This window comes from Temnothorax longispinosus, chromosome 7 (genome assembly GCF_030848805.1).
Source record: "Temnothorax longispinosus isolate EJ_2023e chromosome 7, Tlon_JGU_v1, whole genome shotgun sequence".
Lineage (NCBI taxonomy): Eukaryota > Metazoa > Arthropoda > Insecta > Hymenoptera > Formicidae > Temnothorax > Temnothorax longispinosus.
In genome coordinates, this window is record NC_092364.1 from 21,619,707 (window position 1) to 21,639,862 (window position 20,156).

General features: G+C 36.4%; 1 protein-coding gene and 1 long non-coding RNA gene across 3 annotated transcripts; one reads left to right on the top strand and one right to left on the bottom strand.

Annotated features, from left to right (window-relative positions):
- Window positions 1–1,220: 1,220 nt before the first annotated feature.
- Window positions 1,221–16,927, top strand: Swip-1 (EF-hand domain-containing protein D2 homolog Swip-1). The gene is made up of 4 exons (XM_071784671.1): window positions 1,221–1,618; window positions 11,678–11,825; window positions 14,144–14,278; window positions 14,817–16,927. The coding sequence occupies exons 1-4, from the start codon at window positions 1,449–1,451 to the stop codon at window positions 14,949–14,951; spliced, it is 588 nt and encodes a 195-aa protein (XP_071640772.1). The 5' UTR covers window positions 1,221–1,448; the 3' UTR covers window positions 14,952–16,927.
- Window positions 16,928–18,177: 1,250 nt separating this feature from the next.
- On the bottom strand, window positions 18,178–19,789 carry LOC139816871 (uncharacterized). 2 transcript variants are annotated; one of them, XR_011733101.1, is made up of 5 exons: window positions 19,564–19,789; window positions 19,340–19,449; window positions 18,969–19,092; window positions 18,591–18,710; window positions 18,178–18,284 (listed from the first exon to the last, which is right to left on the bottom strand). It is a non-coding gene; the product is annotated as an uncharacterized lncRNA (long non-coding RNA). The 2 variants fall into 2 exon arrangements; XR_011733100.1 differs by lacking the exon at window positions 18,178–18,284 and having other exon boundaries at window positions 18,291–18,710.
- Window positions 19,790–20,156: the final 367 nt, after the last annotated feature.

Here is a 20,156-nt window from a genome sequence, read left to right on the forward strand (position 1 = left end):
TTCCCACTGTCAATAAAATATTTTTATTGTTTAAATTAAAAAAAAAATAATGAAATCTTGGAATTCGGTTCTTTTTTAATGTAACTTTCTATTTTAAAAAAGTACAATATATTTCATATAACGCAAAGTATATATCTAGAATATATTTTATATAACACAAAATATATAAAGATCGATATATACGATCGACGTAGATATATCTCTACATATATATATACACGTTTATATTTATATCAAAATTTTTTTTGCAATTTGCGATTTGCATTTATATTAATAATTTACGCTGACTTTTAATTTTTAGGAAACTCCACTTAATTTCCTTCGCATTAGTTTAAATCGACGTTGAGGAAATAAATACTGCCCTCGCGCTGACCTCGTTGTCATCTTCCGCATTGTATTCACCGCCTACAACTGCATATAATGACAATATGCTTGCAAATAATACATTTTCACGGTTGGCGTAACTTTGACGAAAAGGAAACAAGTATGGGAGAAAATACGAATAACGGGCGCGCGCGTTACATATCGATTTTGAGCTCGTGATGGCATCAGGTGTTGCAACAACCAGATGACGTTATACAAGAGCGTCGAACTTGCTAATAATAAACAAAATTTCAAAAAGACTATTCTATCAATTTATATACTGTTTCATTATTTTATTATTTATTTTTTTATTCTTTAATTTTTAATTAATTCTCCCATACGGATTTTGTAATTTCTATCATCTTCAAATATATAGCTGTCATATTCTAGAACAAGTATAGTTACGTAAACTAATCAACTAAGTAACAAATTTTACATTAGACATTCGCGCAAACTCCTCTTCGAAACAAATAAAAACAAAAGAGACATGTATATAACATCACAATTATAAGTCATCCATTTTATTACCCCAAATGGAAGAGCATAATATCAAAAAAATTACTATATCTAGGTAAAGGATTAAGTACAATCGCAAGTCTCTTCTTTTACTAAGAGCAGTTTTACAATTGTAGACAGTGAGAATTAATTATCGGAATGTTAAACGAGATACATATTCTAATAGTCGCTTTCGAAAGAACCGCAATCGCGTTATCGCGCTTTCGAAATTTAGATAAGCTCAAAAGAAAAACGTATTCGAAGGATAAATGCTGTTCGACAACAGCTACGGCACTGCCTGTTCACCCGGCTCCCAGCCGCTCCTACGCTCGGCTCGGCTCGGCCGGCTCAGCGCCGCGCCGCGCCGCGTCAGTACATGCGGTCTCGCCGCGGCGTGCGGATTGTTCCTTCACGGAGGAGTATTCCTCGTCTACCCTGACAACCTCTCCTTCACTCTCGTTAACTTATTCCGCGTGCCGCGTTCTCATAAGCATCTTCGTTTCCGTAAAAACCGTTTCGCGCTTTTAACACACACGAATTCCTTCGTCCTCCTTCACTCAAAAGAATTCAGATCGAAAGGATCGAGGATCATGCCAGCGGACGCCGAACTCAGCAGCCTGCTCAGCAGACGGCAGAGGATCAACGATGAACTCGAGGAGGGCAAGGAGGTGAAGAAGCAGTACAAGTTCGTGAACGTTTACACGGAATTCCATGAGCTGTCGCGTCGCGAGATCAAGCAGTACGAGCAGACCTTCAACAGGTGAGCGTTTTCTAGCTCTTAATTTCTTCTATTTTCTTTTTACTTGTACGCGTCGTTGCGATTGAAAGATATATCAATAACGGCAGATCGAAGCTAACGTCGCCACAGCGACGCGTTTAATTATTCAAGGCTTTGATTCAGTACTCCGAAATAGAATTAAAAGGATTAAAAGAATGTCAGATTAAAAAGACTGTTGCAATGAGTATATTTTTATTGTTACTTTATATTGCAGTATTAATGTCAGAATACAAAATACTGCTAATATAAATCTACATATAAGTATTAAAATATTTAATTAAATGTAATGCGGTATTGATAACAGAACATAAAATACTGTTAATATAAATGTACGTTGAAGTATTACAATATTGAATTAAATTTAGTTATTTAATACATTTGCCTCTATATTTTTATATTATTATAAAATGTTCAAGTAAAACTTTTGGCTTTTTTTTCTCTTTTCTTTCGTTCTCTTGCTTATTTATTGGAATAAATTTAAATATGTTTTCGTGACGCGAATGACAGTTTCGCTTAAACGTACCTGCGACTGTTCGAGCTATATATAGCATTATCAACTTAATAGGCGTACTCTGCCTAGCTGTTTATTTTTACGAGTCAGCCTGGACTATAACACGCACGTATAATCAGATGAAGATAAATGTTCCTTCGTGTCACGAAGTTTAAGTCGTCATTGAGACGAAATATTATTAGCGGCAAACACTTTCGAGTTAAACGGTCGCGTGATTGCGAGCAAACTTATTCTATCTGTAAAACCAATATCGCCGAGAAATATCATTCAACCTGTTTCAGTGACTTACTCAGTGAGTCATAAAAAAATCTTATCAATATTTAGGTATTTAACTTGTCGAAAATACAGCGCAATTTAAAGGAGCGGTATAACGCGCGGTATCTATTTCTTATCTAACGTGCTTACCCTTTATATATAATTACATATTCATTCTTTATTTAGAATTGCCGTCCGGAGTAACGACGGAAGAAAATTTATTGATTATACGTACGAATTTTCTTTTTGCCAGCTCGATCAAGCTTCAAGTGTTCCGAGTACAATCTCGGAGATCGGCTGCACCGATTTGTGATGCGGCTGCGCGTCAAGCTGCACGCGATATCATCACGTTAATAAACGTTGTTGTCTATACGAGCCGCGGGTTTCTCTCGCACGCGGTACGTCTTCATTAGAATCCCTTTGCGGATTCTCGGTTTAGAATAGAAGAACCCTCTCACGCGACGTCTCGCGAGATTTCCTAGTTAATCTGACAACGTCCCGCAGCGCGCTATCATCGCCGCTTAATCGCCCCATCGCGCTCACCTTTTGCGATAACGGACTTCATTACGGAACCCACGAAACTGTCTGTCATTTAGGCGTTGCGGCAAAATTATAAATAGCTGCGTAGGAGACGCCCAAATAGCCGAATGTATTCCCAATAGTCCAAGCTTCATTCTTCACTAGACGATGTATGATTTATGTGTATGATGTGTGTGTGTGTGTGTGTGTGTATGTGATTTATTTAAATTTCAAATAGATCGCTCTCTGTGTCACGTTCGTTCTTACCTTTGCAATAGGCGTTGAAGATATACCTGAGTACCCGGAGCACCCACCCTACTTCTCCGACCGTTGTCAAACCTGCTACCACGTTGACTTCGAAATTCCTACCTACTCTGAGACACAAAGGGCGTAGGGTACCGGGGACCGTGACGAGGGGGACGCGGTATGGGGCCCGCAGGGACCCCGAGCCTCGAGGCCCGAGGTCGTCTGCCCTCTTCGTGCAGCTTGCGTTTCTTCTCTCGAAGAAATGCACGTCACGAATCTCTCGGCGTTCGTGGTTTCGTAATGACCGAGCGTGCAATTCTCCACGATTCTCCCTGCGATTTCCTTTTTTTCTCTCGGCGCACCTTATTCGTCGGAAAACTACGTCTCCGTGTTTTTACGTTCTCCGCTGATAAATCTCAAAAAACGTGTTATAGCCAGCGGCGATCGTGGAAGGTACATTGCTGAACGCGTGTCGATTTTCCAAGAACGTAGTTCGTTTTTTGTTACGAGGTCACGGAAAATCTAGAAATAGAAAATGTGACAAACAGCTAAATTAAGAAGTGAATTGATAAATTAAATTTATGAAACAGAAATCGGAAATTGCAGATCTTATCTCGCATTTATTATTTCAAAATTATTATTCTAGGCGCATCGCGCGTAAGCTTTAGATGAAAGATGTATTTAAAAAACTCAGACAAAAGATTAATTTATATTCTCGGGAGAGTTAAAAATGTGACCCTGACCCTTCGCTCGACGGTGAACCATTTAATATTAATTCCGAGTCGGTGATATCGCGCGCAGCGAGAGGAAGAGAAGAAGGAGAAGAGGGAACGCAGGCATTTCGGAGAAAATATGTCGCCTACGATTTATCGAGGCCCGAGGTTGCAAAGATAACCGGTTTCGCGGCGAAAAGACAAGGACGACTTCTCGACACGAGCGCACAACAATCATCGGTCCTTCCGGATGACGGATCGCAGCACGCACACGCAGGATATACGCACGTGCGCGCTGCGGGCGCAACGGAGAAACTCTCGTGCCGTTCTCGAGAGGCTTTTTTCCCTCGCGGGTATTTAAACAGAAAGCAAAAGTCAATCACCTGTCAGTATCTAGGAACCAAATTGATTGCAGTTTGCGAAGTAGAGCATTACGTAAAGAGTGCGAGGGAATAAAATGAATATTCTAGCTTATATACATATGTATATATATGTACATATACATATCAAAATATCAGCCAGCGTATCGTTTACTTATCGCTTCATTAAAATACATCAATTCCCGATTAATACCCACATAATCTCTCGATCGATCGTTTGGATTTTAGATTTGATGCTTGCTGTATTGTAGAAAATTTCACGATTTATTCGAAGCAGAAGCATGGCTATCAAGTCTGCTCATCGTGGCTTATCGACAATCCGATATGAACGTGTCACGTCTTCTCTTTCCCTATTAAAGTTCGAGAGGAACGTAAAAATAATTATTTTCTTCAACGGTAACCCGATATATTAACCGGCCAGACGTTCTGTCGCCGACCAGACTAAATATACGTTGTCTCACTGCGGTTTTAAGTTCGGTGATATGCGATAGTACTCGGATGCGTTCACGTAGGCTGCGGTTGCATTATCTATCCAACATTTCCTGCACCGGGGACTGACAGAGTCGAAAGTGTTTGCTCTTCGCCGGGCTCGCTATCCTCGACAAATTTCCTCCTCAGAGAATTCAGAGGAAGCTGATTGGTAGACCCGAAATCGGATCCCATGGCTGACCCTCCGGTCGGGTCGTGGACCGAAGAGACTCGCGTCTCAATTAACCGCTTAAATCCTATAACTAATTTAAAGAGCTCGGAAGCCGGTGTAACATCCGCTGTCCCGGTTGACCCTTTCATCCTGTACTGTTGCCGAATGTAGTGTTCCGGTCATTTAATTGGAAACATTTAATTCTCAATCAAAAAGCAATCGATATACGTGTAAATAATTCTATTTTCTGTCGTTTAGAAATTAATGTCTGTACTTTTTTTAAATACTGTACGTTAATGGTATCAACTAATGTTATCTGTTTTGATAAGATAGAAGAATAGGAATAGAAATAGAAGAATACGTTCGTACTCTTTATTGAGAAACTTCTATCGACCTGCACCGCGACTCGCGCGAGGTCGAAAGTCGAGGTTTCCACGGCTCGATTGAACGCGCGCTTAACTTTCCCCATCGCAATGATACAGCGAGGTGTGTGATCGATTCGCTTTTATACGTATAAGCGAGGAACGATGACCTTAACCCTTTCGCCGCTGAAGTAGGTGAATGCATACATGCATTCAAGAGATACTCTCGGAATCGATAACTCCGCGCAAAAGGCAACGAATGCTACGCAAAAACGAATATCCATCTCCAAATGAAGCCTTGTGTTAATCTCAAAACTTTCGCAATTTTTCCAACGTATTCACGAGAAATATTTCGCGCAGAAATATATCTTCTCGCGTACTGCGATTTCCGGACCATCTGTTAAGAAATAATTAGATAGAAATATTTCGATAAGATATTTTAATATAGCTTCTTACATTTTTTCATCTCCATCAAAGGTTCGAATAATTTTTAGATGCCTGCATTGGCACGACAAACCGTTATCTGTCGTTCGAAGAAATCGCGCGTTCCGAATATACAAACGGCACGGCTCGGCTCGCAGCGATGAAAGGCATTCGGTATTCCTAACAGTGATATTGTTAGACGTTTTAAATAATGTTTCGTTGATGGGAAAAGGCACAGCGTTTTTCATGGACGACGTTTACCCCCGTTTAGGAGACGCTTCCACGGTTCACAAAGCGCGTTGCGATTCCTTCAGTTTTGCAGAATTCTAATCTGTACGCCGCGCGCCGCGCCGTACGAACTTCTCTCTCCGCAATCTCACATACTAACAATAAGTTAGTTGCTGTGTAGAGAAAAGATACTAATTAGTTATTAGAATAGACGGAAGCTTTGAGAACGGAAAAAAATCCAACACGTTTCTTTACTTAAACGGGACGATAACTTCTTCTTGCGCGGTAAAGCAGTATTTATTATCTGCAATGTAATGCGATGGTTAACAAAAGATGTTAATCAACTATTGAAATCCTTAGGCTTTCGGAATAAGCGCAAAATATGAATTTAATCTTGATATTTTATTAATCGGGACAACTTTCATTTCACACGTCAAATTAACGTTATCCTTTGCAATCTCACATATAGTAACAACTAGTAAAAGAAATATGTTACCCCTCTATTAAATGTTGTATAAAGTGTTGAAATTTACACAAATCAAGAAAATATATTTTTTAAACGGGACTATTATTTTTCCACATTGAAATATCATTTATCGCAATTTTCGGTTCCACACATTGTTGATCGCTCAATCCCGCAAATCTCCATTTCTCATTGAAAATTTCTCGGGAAATCACAGCTATATGTTGCGATCATCCTAGATTTCGGCAAAGCAGAAGCAAAAGCTCAAGCCATCCTCGTCCTCGTCCTCGGCACGTCGCCAATTCGTCGCAATGACGTCTTTCGTCGTTCCTCGAAGGACCATCCACCGCCGCGTATCGATCTTGGAAAACAAGGATAAACGGGACCACGTCGCGTGTTACCTTGACCCGGTTTCCTCAGAGCTACTCCTGGAAAACGAAACGCGGAGAATGAAACGCTCACCGCCGAGCCGGTCCGATGCGGAACGATCGCGCGATATCATGCGGTACCGCGATAACGAGATCAGAAGCGCAATGGTGTCGTTGCGTTGTGATAATTGCGCGCTACAACGTTGTAGCGGTTAATAAAAAGAAAGGCAAGGCGGAAAGACGCCTGGAACACCGCTTTCCAGGCAATATACATAAATTCTTTGAGTCGTAAATTGCACATTCGTGAAAATTCATGAATAAAGCATTTTCTTTCCTTCGCAAAATAATATTAAACATTTAAAAAGTGATTTTTCCCTTTTAGGATGATATATATCAGACCGCTGATAACGCGCGCGAGGCAAAAGTATACTGTATGCTGTAAACAACTATGTTAGAGACTAAACTGATACTATATTAAACTATGTGTGACCTGTGACCTCGTAAAACCAATTTTGAGAGATAACGAAATAAATTTGTTGAAATTTTTAACTATTTACCTCGCGATATGTAGCTTTTAATTAAGCTTTCGCAAAGTCAATCCAAATCTGTGACACATTTAACGTGGTAACGTGGTAACGATCGCGTTGCATTTACGTGGGTGCCTCGGCACAATCCACGTTGATTGGAGCGCGTTTCACTTGACCGATTAAAACTGTCGGACGAGCTCGATAAAACCGAGAGCGACGATCCATCGCGCGACAATAATCGGGCATTGAGTTATTTATAGATAATAAAGTGATGTAACAATAATATTCACAGTCGAAAATAAGCGCGTAGTATTCTTAATCCTCGTTCGAAAATGTAATAATGAAGAACAACATTTATAAATCTCTCTATTTTTATGAACATTTTTTTAAAGAAATCTATTATTCAAAATTCTATATTAATTTTAAGCATTAATCGGCAGATGTTAATAGATTTAGGTCGTCGACAAGCATTTATCGATTAAAAGAAGTTACATAAAGTGTTGATTTTAACATTTCTCCCACGTATCTACCACGTTTATCCTTCTCTGTCTGCTGCTTTTATTGATCTCGCTTAACTGTGCTTATAAAAATGCGACCTCGACCTTCGCCTCACTCGAACTTCGCCTCCTCTCACTCCGTGAAATCTCTTTAGCTTCTAATAAATAAAGAAAGAAAAAAAGAGAGCGCGAGGGAGGGAAAGAGACAATCATATTACTTGTTGATACTTAATGCCTGCGAAGAAGTAAAAGAAGAGCGATTTCAATCAAATTATTATTACACATGTTTATCATCTATTTCTTCCTTAAAAGTGTCAATATCTGCATAATTCTCTCTGCTAACGGCAAAAAGAAAACCAGAAACGTTTCGATCACGATTCACTTCAATGTCTTTCTAATGTTGGCAGTGAGGAACGTCAGATTATACAATAACGTTGAAATTAACTGTTACATGTTACAACGGCTGTAACGTTGCAATAACAGTTACATTATGCTCCAGCGTGAGGTATGCATATATTCATAAAGCTAATGAATATAATAAACGTAATAGATTTTTGTTCGTGCGTTTAATTGCCCGAAACAGCGAGGTCCTGGCAAATATTGACCTTTCCAGCAGAATAATTACAATTCCTTCTGATTGAAAGGATTTACCGTCCAGGTGCCTTCCCGCCTACATCGCTTCAATTTCCGGCGCCTCGCAGTAACGTCGTTAACTAATGCGGAAGCAATTTCCTTTAACGTCCCGTTCTTCTAAAGTCTAACGAACTTCGAAAATGCCGGCGGAATGGCAGGACGATTTTTCAACGTTCTGCTTAATTAGGATTATAATAGAAGTATGCGGATATCCTGATAAATAAAGTAAGTGGGTGTTACAGCGACATGATAAATTTCGCAATAGTCGGCTCAAGCTGAAAAAATAAAATTTTAATTTTGCAAATTACACTCCAGCACTTGCTGAATTAGCTTAAACGATATACTTTTTCTATACAGGTCATGTCGATTTTTATGGGAACTCGTTAATCATGGTGGTTAAGAAGACCGGTTTGCCGTGCAAGTGGTCTTTAACCCGCGATAGTTATGTCTCGTTATATATATGTATAGGCCGATTATATAATATAAAATGATCGCTATATAATGATCGCTCTCTATCGATTTACGACATCGCAATATACGAATAACGTCAATCGCAGTTCAGCGTTTTACACTATTTTTAGATGCCATATATAATTTTAGTTTTCAAAAATTAAATGCTTATTATAGATTTTCATCTCTAATTGAGATTAAATAAATTTCCAATTATCTGGCATTAATCATCTAAACATCAAGATTTTATCAAATGTCCCTATTAATATTTCATACGCTCATACTTTATTTTCTATTTATTGTTAGCGGAGACTTTCAAACATGCGATAGGCATATGATACTAATAAGCGGTTCGATCCTATGCACTTCGATAAAACGAACGCACTAGCACGCTGTAAAGCAAACTCGTGCTAGACGACGTTCTTTATCCCTTTCGCGGAAAGTCGCGATTTCACTAATTTCCGGTCGCGGAGTTACCGCCAAATAAGATTGACATCCTGCCGAGAGACTCGTAAATTTAAATATTGACAATTGTTCCCACGTTTTCTCTCTCGTCGCGTTTAAACGCTCTCCGATAATTAAAACTTACAGACTGGTAGATACGAAGATATAAGGGATTCTCACACTTCCTTTCGTTAGCCTTATTGCTCTTTCGCGAATGTTTCACAAAACACTTACGTTCTTTAAACAAAAGAAATAGATTTTCTATACAATTTTATATATATTTTAGTTATTCTATATTTATTGCAACTGAATGATCAATATGAAAATAATAATTGAATGATAGAATAAATATTTTTGAATTTAATTCCGTGCTTGAGGCTAAAACTAAAGTATTTAATTAATAATATTAATGATGTAAGCGCATATATATCATGTTTGTTAATTTGATAATTTCGGTCAGATAATATCGCGTACTGATTTTATCTCACATTGCACTCGGTCGAGAGCTGCATAGATTACGGGATGTATGATTTTCGCGCGGATTGCATATATAAAATTGTGCGGCTCGTTATTTCTAACAACAACCGTGGACGTGATCCACTTAACCTTTAGCTCGTGCACACGCCCACATTTTTTTCAACATTTTGCGCAACTAAAGAGCGAGTCTAATAATGTCAAACAGTTACCTCGACGATTGTGCGGAGAAATGCGTCATCGAGGTAAATTGTTTTTCGCATTTTGCATTTACGATGGTGCGCGCTGCAGTACAACGCGTAATAAAATCCCAACGACACGCAGTTATTCTGGACCGAAATTTCTTACGGCGCGACATACACACTCGCGCAAAAAGTCTGGAGAAGGAATAAGTGCCGTATCGAATTGGCAGTTAAATCGGCACTAGGCTAAAGTTACGCGTACGGAAAATGCACAAATTTTTCTATAGATAAGAATCTTGGTCAACCTGTTTTGCCCGCTTTCTACGAAAGACGTTCTAGTTATTAAATGTACTGCCTTTTACATTGCGGCCAACGAGACGTCGGCCTCGTAATAATAAATGTGAAGAAAGTCGCGAATGTTAATGACGGCCGAGTTTAAGACAATCTCTGTGTTATAACGACTGCAGTTATGGAGAATGTAACTGCATGTCGTTTGACTGTCGAAGGAAAACCGAGCCGATTTCCCCAATTAAAGTCATTATTTAAATTAAATCGATTTCTTTCTCTATAAATCGTACTCTTTGTACTGAAAAGAGAAAGACATTAATTTTTAAGCTATGCATTAAATAATTTAGAATAAATAATATAATATTCATTACGCGAATGAATATATTTTAAAATCTCGTCGAGTTTAAAATACAACATTAATTAACATTATTTCACTTTTCCTCTGATGGAGATTTCTTAATTATATCAGTTTTTCAGTTTATATTAAATAAAATTAGATAAATTAGTTACATATTAAATAGAACTTTAATTTTATACCACTTTTTTTTATCTTAATTTAATAATTCGATTTTAATGAGATTACTATGAGATTTACAATTGCACTGTAATCCAACTTGAATCCACGTCACACCTTCATTGTTTATTTCGCGGAATTACTGAGTCACAAAGAACTTGTGCCATTTTCTATTTCATTGTAACACTTCCTCGAATTCTGTGAAATAGGAAACCTATTACGGCAATGGTGAGATTGAAGCAATTTCTACCGACTTTTCCGGCCGATTCGTTTAATAATCGAGTCTCGTTCGCCAATAATGACATTGTCCCAAATTTTTCTTCCTTGTTCCTTCATGCAACCGCATTCAATGACCGGCGATTAAATCGCGCGCGGTATTGTGATTAACTGATTAACCAGAGGCGACGGACTATAATATACGTATATGACACGTTTAGCTCGGCGTCTCATTGACTAGCGTCATCATGATAATTTATTGGCGGGTCAATCGCTGAAAAATGCCACTTCACGCAGCGAAAGGAGGTCGTCGCAAAATATAGTCTCTAGTCAGCATAACAGATTATACCTATACTTTACCGTATTTATGCAAGTATCCTATCGTATCTTGAATCGATAATTTTATTCTTAAATAATTTTCAAGCCGAATACTTTGTCAATTATGCTTAAGAATTCGGAGATGTAAAACACATTTTAATATAAAATAAAATTATTTTGAAGTATAAACAAGAAATAAGATTCTAAAACTTTGCGCTTTAGTTCCAGAATGCTCGTGTCCCGTCAGTTATTCATCATAATTTTATTGACAGAAAGCTTAAGGAATAAAGAAAGTGATATTTTAAGAAAATTTTAAGATTTCAAGACGAAAAACAACACGATAAAATGATTAAGTTGCTAATTTTACTCATCAATATATACTTGTTGCAGATTCGATGATGGTCACGATGGCTTTCTCGATCTCTCTGAACTGAAACGAATGATGGAAGTTTTGGGTGCACCGCAGACGCATCTCGGACTCAAGGCGATGATCCAGGAGGTCGACGAGGATGGCGACGGTCGTATATCTTTCCGTGAGGTTGGTTTATTTTTATCAGCTTCGAGAGATCTGTAATATTTCAAAACTGACAAATAATATAAATGATCTACTAACTACTAAACGCAATGATAATGTGAATCGTTTTTAATGGATTTAATAAGCCGATAATAACGATATCGATGTTTGTGCTTATTAAAAAGCAGAAATTAATTCTTTGCGAGAAAAGAAATACAGATATCCACTACTTTTGCGTATTATTAACATTTTTATCATAATTTATTGGACATTCTTTAAATTTATTTCTATTGAAACTATTAGAGATTGGAGAAATGGATTTTAAAACAGACAAATAGTTAGTACATTTTGCACCATCGGTTCCGCATGTGGTCGTCGTAAACATAACGTCTGTACAACCATCCTGACCAGCATTAGTGTTTCTCACAACTCCGCTTGCGGTTGTTAAAAATATTGAACCAAAATAGATTTCCTGCGTGCAGAGCTTCGCTCTTGTGCGGGAGAGTTTCGCCCGTCGAGAAACACGTGTACCTTGCCGATTTTGAGAAACATCGCAATTAAAATAAAACGCAATCCCTAAGACAATTTGCTAATTTTTATTTCGTAGAAATTAGAACAAATAGAGGTACATAGGTAATTAGATATTCAGACAATTAAAGCAGATTAGCGGTCATATAAGATTTCAAATTTTTATGAAATGCTTACTTAAATACCTAAAGAGCATTTTTTAAATCTTTTTCACATTTTCTATCCTAATTCTTTACTTTTTTTTCCCCTTTATTAGGTGAATCATATAATTTTCGATCAGATTCACAGATTTTATTTATGACGAGCGCATATGTGATACACTATTCGTAAAAATAGTAGGCCCCATGCAATGTTTAGTATACGTCTCACTCGCTCTGGGTATACGATCGTGTTTACTCTCCAAGCAGAGCTGTGCGTGAAAAAGGATACTTTGAAGTTCTATTTCGGTCACCTACACGCTGAAGTATTTTAAAAACCGCTGAAAGATTGCTTGCTACAAAAGAAAAAATGTGCAAAACTAAAAGCATTTTTCTGAAAACAAATTTTACGCTAGAAATATAATTCCGAGTTAGCAGCCTTTATTGTTACAACTTCAATAAATGAGAAGTATAATTTGTATACAAGAAACATTTAAATAGTATAGTCTTGTTTTTCATTTTAGATATATCTCAATTTAAATATTTCTCAATTTAGTAATATTTAGTAATAATTTATAACTTCTAATTGCAATTTATAATTTAAATAGAATATGTAAAAAAAAAATGCTACAGCCATGAAAAAGTACCAGCACGATACCATCCATCAAATGCTAAACTTCCAATCTCACAATCAGTCTTCTAAAAATATTCAAGCGAAACGATTAAGATATCACGATGATTAAGCTTGCAATCATCGTCCTGGCAATGGCGATTGCACGTGGAATCGATCGTGGAGAACCGACGCGACGGTTTCGCAACACGTCCGCGGAATACCGGAGCGTGCGAAACGCCAGCAGAAACTTTCGCTGTTAACGCAACCGCGATACGGCCACGAGTAAGATCGCGGGTATACGGGCATCACGTACCATTCGAAGGAGAATTTGACTTGCAATTAGTACGTGATGCACGCACGGACAATCGGATGTGACATTCCGTATTTCGCGAACAAAGCTCTCCACGCAAATCGATCCTACATGATGTGCGATGCGTGCACGCACGATTCGCTCCGCTCGTCGATCGCCGCCGTGATTCATTGCGTGATACCCGAGTAGTTTATTGCCCGGCTTACTCACCTTCCTCTTACTCATCACGATATGAATTACCGTAAAACGTTCGCGACACGTACCCCTGTGCCTTTCGACACGCCTTACATTCATAAACGTCGCAATTCTCGAGTTTCCCTCGATCGTACAATTCTTTTATTTGACGAATTATCTTTTTGCCTTTTATTTTTTAATTTTTACTTTATTTGTTACTTAAAATAACCAGCACAAAAGTTTTTTTATAGAATGACGATTCTCTTATCAAAATGTAAAGGAACCAAGCAATAAATAAAGAAAATTATTTTCTTTTATTTAATTATTCTATAATTGTCAGATAAAACATTTGTATATTTTGTGCAAAAAATTATTCTGTATAAATATGTCTCGTACGTTCGGGTGGATGTTATCTCAAGAATAATAATTGTGAATTGGGTCGTGATTCTTTATCGATAATTCTATTTTTGAAAGAAACAGCTAAAAAATTAATCGAAAATCGAGTCCAGCCTGTCAAAGCTTATCACATATGGTAACTTTAATTTATGTTTAATGTAATTACAATTATATTTTGTTGCAGTTTCTGCTAATTTATCGTAAAGCACGGGCAGGTGAATTGGAACAGGATTCCGGATTGAGCCAGCTGGCCAGACTTACCGAAGTCGATGTCGACGAGGTCGGTGTTACAGGCGCTAAAAACTTCTTCGAGGCCAAGGTATATTTTTACATTTAATCTCTCCTCTCGTGATGAAAACATATCTTTTTTCTTTCTATGCTTCTTCTTACGCTTCAATAAATTTCTTAAATATTTGAACTTTATCTTCATATTAATTGTAGCTTCAGATTGGAGTTTATAAAAAAAAAATTAATAACTCGTACTACTCATTTAGAATATATTCTTTTTTTTATAACTATATATTGGGTATATATTTAGAATATAAGAATAATTGACAGTATAAACTAAGGATATAAATTAAGAATAAAACTGTTGTATATTCTTCATTACTATAAAAAATTAGTAACTACTGGTCTCACACAGCCAATACCGAAAAAAAGTATAGTTTCTTTATCAAATCTTGTCTAGGCTGTTATCGCACAAACGTATTTCCTATTTACACACACAATCCTAAATAACACATGGATTAGCCCCAGAAAGGTACCAGCGTATCGTGCACGCTGAAGAAAAAATACACGCGCGAAAGCGTAACCCGAACGAGTCGCATTAAGTTTTTCTTCTTTTGTATTTTTCGCAGATCGAGCAGCTCCGAAAGGCCTCAAAGTTCGAGGACGAGATTCGCATGGAACAGGAGGAGCGGAAACGGGAGGAGGAAGAAAAGGCAGCGAGGCGAGAGCAATTCCGGCAGAAAGCCGCGATCTTCGGCAAATAATTGCGGAGCGATAATCACGGGAGAGCGAAAACAGCCGATTCGCTCGTTAGAATGCGAAGACGGATTGTCTTGAGTTGCTGTTTAGATGTATTTCCGATGCTCGAAGCCGACGAAGCGATATCCGACGCCAACGAGCGACTCTACATACCACTTAAGTGCGCTCCGAAGCGACATGAAATTGCGATTCGATCGCGATTGTTAGAATTTGAAGCGAGAATTGAAACCGCGATATAATTTCTTATGCTGTTAACGCGCGAAAGAAGAATTTTACACCAGTCGTTTTCAACTTTGCAAATAATTATTTCTGCTTATTGACGATATCAAAATTCGGACTCAGCGAAATGCTAACTCTTTTAATCCCTAATTTGAAGACTATGTGGAATTTTTGCAATTTTGTTATCAAATATGCAGTAAACGTTAAAAGTCCCATCTCCGGATTTCAAGACAATAGCAAAAGCAATTAATTTTCTTGGACTATCAAAATTTTCATTTTATATTTATTTATTGTGTAATCCCGATTTGAACGCTACATTGCAATAGCGTTTACTATACTTGGAATACACTATATACGGAAAGAGTTTTAACACATGATCATATATATGTAAATTTTATATGGAAAATCGAATATTCTGAAAAGGTTGATATCTAACACACATATCTGTCCTATAGGGATATATTTTAAAGTTGGATAGCACGCAAACTAGATTTTTATTTGCTGTTTTAATAGCAATTTTAATATTAATATCTTGTTGTAAAATGTTTAACAAAAGTTGAAGAGCAGATGATTATTGATAATTAATAATTGTGTAAAATGTTGTTTAATAAATGTTGACGTTCAAGGATGAATTCCCACGAGATTTAAAAGAGTCAATATAATAAGTAGTTGGCCTGTTTTATAGATGATTATATCGTACATAAAATTTTCAACTTTAAATCTTATCGAGTATAATGAATAGACTGAAGACGGAATTGATATGAAAATCGATTTTACATTATTCAAGAGAGAATAATGTAAAGACCTTAGTGACTGCTCGGTCTTCGATAGCTTAAGGTTTGTCGGCGATTGTATCTTAATTAATTTTTATTATTAATAACAATTATTTTGTAAGATTTCATTTTCTCTTCATTAAATAAGAATTCTTTGTCACATTAAACGACACGAATGATACTATGTACGTATAAAATATAAGAGAAATATGCTTGTAGATATGTTGTATATTCGTGCGGCTGCGTGTGAATGTATGCCAAACTACAGATATATGCGTCTTGTACATTTAATTAAAAAATTGGATCATTGAATGATTATTTGCACAAACGTGTAAAAATTTAACAAGCGACAGATTCATTATTGTTACTATTTTGATTTGCATCTTATACTATTTGTATTTCTGACAGATGGTTTACTATTATAGACTTGGACTGATAAAGAGATAGCTCTTGTGTATTCAACCATCGCGATAAGTGTGAAACCAGTACAGCTAAGAGAAAACCTTTCGAATTTTTGGATTTTAGGCAAAAACTTAAAGTTCAAGATTATGAATGTGTCCACAATATTTTATAATATTTATAACATTCTTTAATCGCAAGCTATTATTTTAATCTTCATCCTTAATCATCCGTTTTTTTTATTTAAAATATTTAAGATAATAAGTAATTGTTAAAAATGTTTATAATTGTATTAAATGATTCCTAACTGACCGTGCCTATCGCAAACAATACAATTTCTATTTCTTTCTCTTTTGACAATTTAACAGAATTTTTTATCGCGCCTTTGCATTATAAAATATATTTTCATTAAGGCATTACTTTTTTAGAGACACATTCTGTACATAATAGTATTAGTAAATCACAATAACATCTATTGTAAAAAGTGTGTAAGCTATAGATTGTAAATAGATTTATTTTATGCTGCGTCAAATTTTTATGTATCTGATTAGCTGATTTATGATAGCATTATATTAAAATTATAGAAACTGTATCGTGTTATCATTGTTAATAAGTGCTTAGTCAAGAACATACCCTCGTATACACAATTAACTTAATGACCCGGGAAACAAGAATTAGATCTCCCGAAATATGACCATATCTGGTTCATTAGATCTGGCCAGATCTGAACAGATATAATCAGATCTGCTGATATATAATTTGATCTGGTCAGATCTAATCCTTTTTTTCTTTTATTTCGGGAAAATCCAAATAAAAAGATTTAAAAAACTCATGTAATATTTATCCTGTTCTTTTTACTTTATTCTACATTGTACACTTTATATATATTGTTAAGAATTATTTTGCGTATACATATAATTTTCCATCTTGCGTATTCCAATTAATAACGAATTACGATAATTAAAATTACAAAATTAAGATTACATTTTTCAAAATTATTACGAATTTTGTATCTCATAATTTTGAAAAATATAATCGTAATTTTATAATTTTAATTTTCAGATAAATGTCAAATTTTGCAAGCAAGAAGCTATTATTTGAGCGTTGATTCCAACCTTCACATTTATGTGAAATTTATAATAATTAACGATAATTTTTAAAATGTGAAATTCTATAGATAAAAAATAAACACCGTTATTATCTTAATCGTCTTCTGTTGATTTCGTATAATATATCCGGCATTAGTATCATACAATTTCAAATTTATTACAATTTTCCTTATAATTCCTTATTACAATAATTTTCTTATAAATAATGTTACATGGAGGGGTAAAAGCCATAGTGGTGTAAGTCAAATTTTTAAAAATATTGTCTTGTATGCATAGATGCAATTTATATATTGTATAGATTGCATCTATGCACACGAGTCAATATTTAAAAAAATTTGACTTATACCACTATGGCTTTTACCCCTCCATATAATTAACAGTACGAGTTACAATCCCTTCGTATTCCTACCTATCCAAAGTATAATATCTCTATATGTATAATATGTATATATTCTCCGCCTATCCATATTTCTATATTTTCATATAGCTACCTAATATTTCATATTATTACCATATTTCTATTTACCTAAAACGTTATTTCTGCCCACCCGAATTTATTAGTTTATTTAATTTTTTTATTATTATTAGTTTATTTTATCAATATTAATTAGTCGCAACCGCGATACCCGAAATTAAAGAAAGTAAAAATTTTTAAAGAGAGTTTAAGAAATTTCAAGTTCGCGATTAATTGAGATTAAGCTGGAGACGTCACTTTCCCGTCTCCGATTACGCGTTCCCATGTGTAAAATAAATTTGTTACCTTAATTATGAAATTTAATCATCACTCACCGACCGATGCGCAACAGCGGAGTTATTCTGCAACGTCGCTACGATGATTCTGTAACAAAGAAATGTAGAATCCGAATTAAAGCAGGGTGCAAGAAAGAGAGACAGTCAATATTTCAAAAAATGATTACTATATAAACACTAAATTTTATATTATTGTTTATTAAGCAAATTTAATGAAATAATTTTGTAATTTCTTAAGAATACTCTATCTATTGAACATAAGCTTCTATAGAATTTCTAAAATAAAACTATTTTTCTCTAACTTTTATTTTCTGAATAACTATCCGGTTAAAAAGTAAATGACCCATCAGTATAAGATATAATATGTGTATATGTATAAATAAATTATATTTACCGCTTGTTGCTCCGCCGGCGCCTGATGCCTCCTCCTAGGCCTCCACCTCCTCTCAGGTTGCTCGGGATGTGAGTTACTGTTTCCTCGATGCGAAGATACTCCTTCCTGCGTGGATATTTTCTGTAACATAAAAATAATCGAATCGACTAAATAATTGTCACGCACATCGAACATCTTATTCGTTATTACGATTAATGTTTTCCTAAATTACATCTTCGAAAACAGTCTCTACGTTAGAATCAACTTGAATCAAATTTTTCGATTTATTTTTTTTTACTAATTTATATTCCAAAACATGGTTTAATGTAGCAACTAAATAAAAACAAACGAAAAAAAGATTCTATAATATCTTTAGAAAAAATAAAAAATAACACTTACCAGAAATGTTAAGTACGCCGATGCCCGATGCCTCTCCTAGGCCTCCACCTCCTCTCAGGCTGCTCGAGATGTCCATCGTGTTTTCTCGATGCAAAGCTGATGGTCCTTCCAGCGTGGATATTTTCTGTAACATAAAAATAATCGAATAGATTAAATAATTGTCACGCTATTCGTTATTCAGATTAATACACATTCAATTTACTTCTTCGCAAAAAGGTCTCTACGTTAGAATCAACTTGAATCAAATTTTTCAAATTATTTCTTTTACTAATTTATATTTTAAAACACGGTTTAATGTAGCAACTGAATAAGCACAAACGAAAAAACAGATTCTATAATATCTTTAGAAAAAAATAAAAAGCAACATTTACCAGAAGTGTTGATACGCCGATGCCCGATGCCTATCCTAGGCCTCCTCCTCCTCTCAGGCTGCTCGGGATATCAGGTTCGCAGGATTCCCTCGCTGCTCCGATGTCACCTTCTGCGTCGTTATTTTTTGAAATATTCAAATGAACGATTCGATTAAGTAAAGACAGAAGAGATAGAACATTGTTGGACATAAGTGACATAGTACGTAAAAATCAGTTACACTCACCACTTTCTTTCCTGCTGTTCCGGCCGCAAAATCCACCACCACCTCCGGGTCAGATAAGAGTCTTGAGCCACATTGAGACTCGTGGCAATGCAGTGTGACTTCATCCATTAAGCAAAAAAAGTCAAGAAGCCATTTCGGCTATATTGCATTAATTTTACGACGTTGTTGCAATATAGTCGAAATGTTTCTTGACCTTTCTCGCTTAATAGAAATGTAATTGCTGAAAGGAATTAAAAATTGTTCTCTACTTTTTTTTTTTTTTTTTTAACGTGGTGGAAATCTTCGAAAGACACCCTCGCCCTGTGGTAGGGAGGGGGAGTGTCGGATTCTACGCGCACGCGTACCACCGTTACGAGGGGCGCTTCAGAGGACCGAAATCCCCTGAGCCTCCCTCAGCGTGGCATCGCGCGCCCATAGCCTACCGACTAAAACCACCACGAGCAACCCTGACCTAACTTTCTAAGGGTGGTGGGTGTCGATCCGCAGACACACGCACCCCGCGCGACGCGACGACCTAATCGCCTAAACACTCTCAGGGTGGTGGATGTCGATCCGCAGACACACTCACCCCGCGCGACACGACGACCTAATCG

Excerpts from the sequence above, each read along its gene's own strand:
- Swip-1 (XM_071784671.1), top strand. The coding sequence starts at position 1,449 with ATGCCAGCGGACGCCGAACTCAGCAGCCTGCTCAGCAGACGGCAGAGG. Across the intron at positions 1,619-11,677 it reads TACGAGCAGACCTTCAACAG|ATTCGATGATGGTCACGATG; the intron begins GTGAGCGTTTTC and ends TACTTGTTGCAG. Across the intron at positions 11,826-14,143 it reads GTCGTATATCTTTCCGTGAG|TTTCTGCTAATTTATCGTAA; the intron begins GTTGGTTTATTT and ends ATTTTGTTGCAG.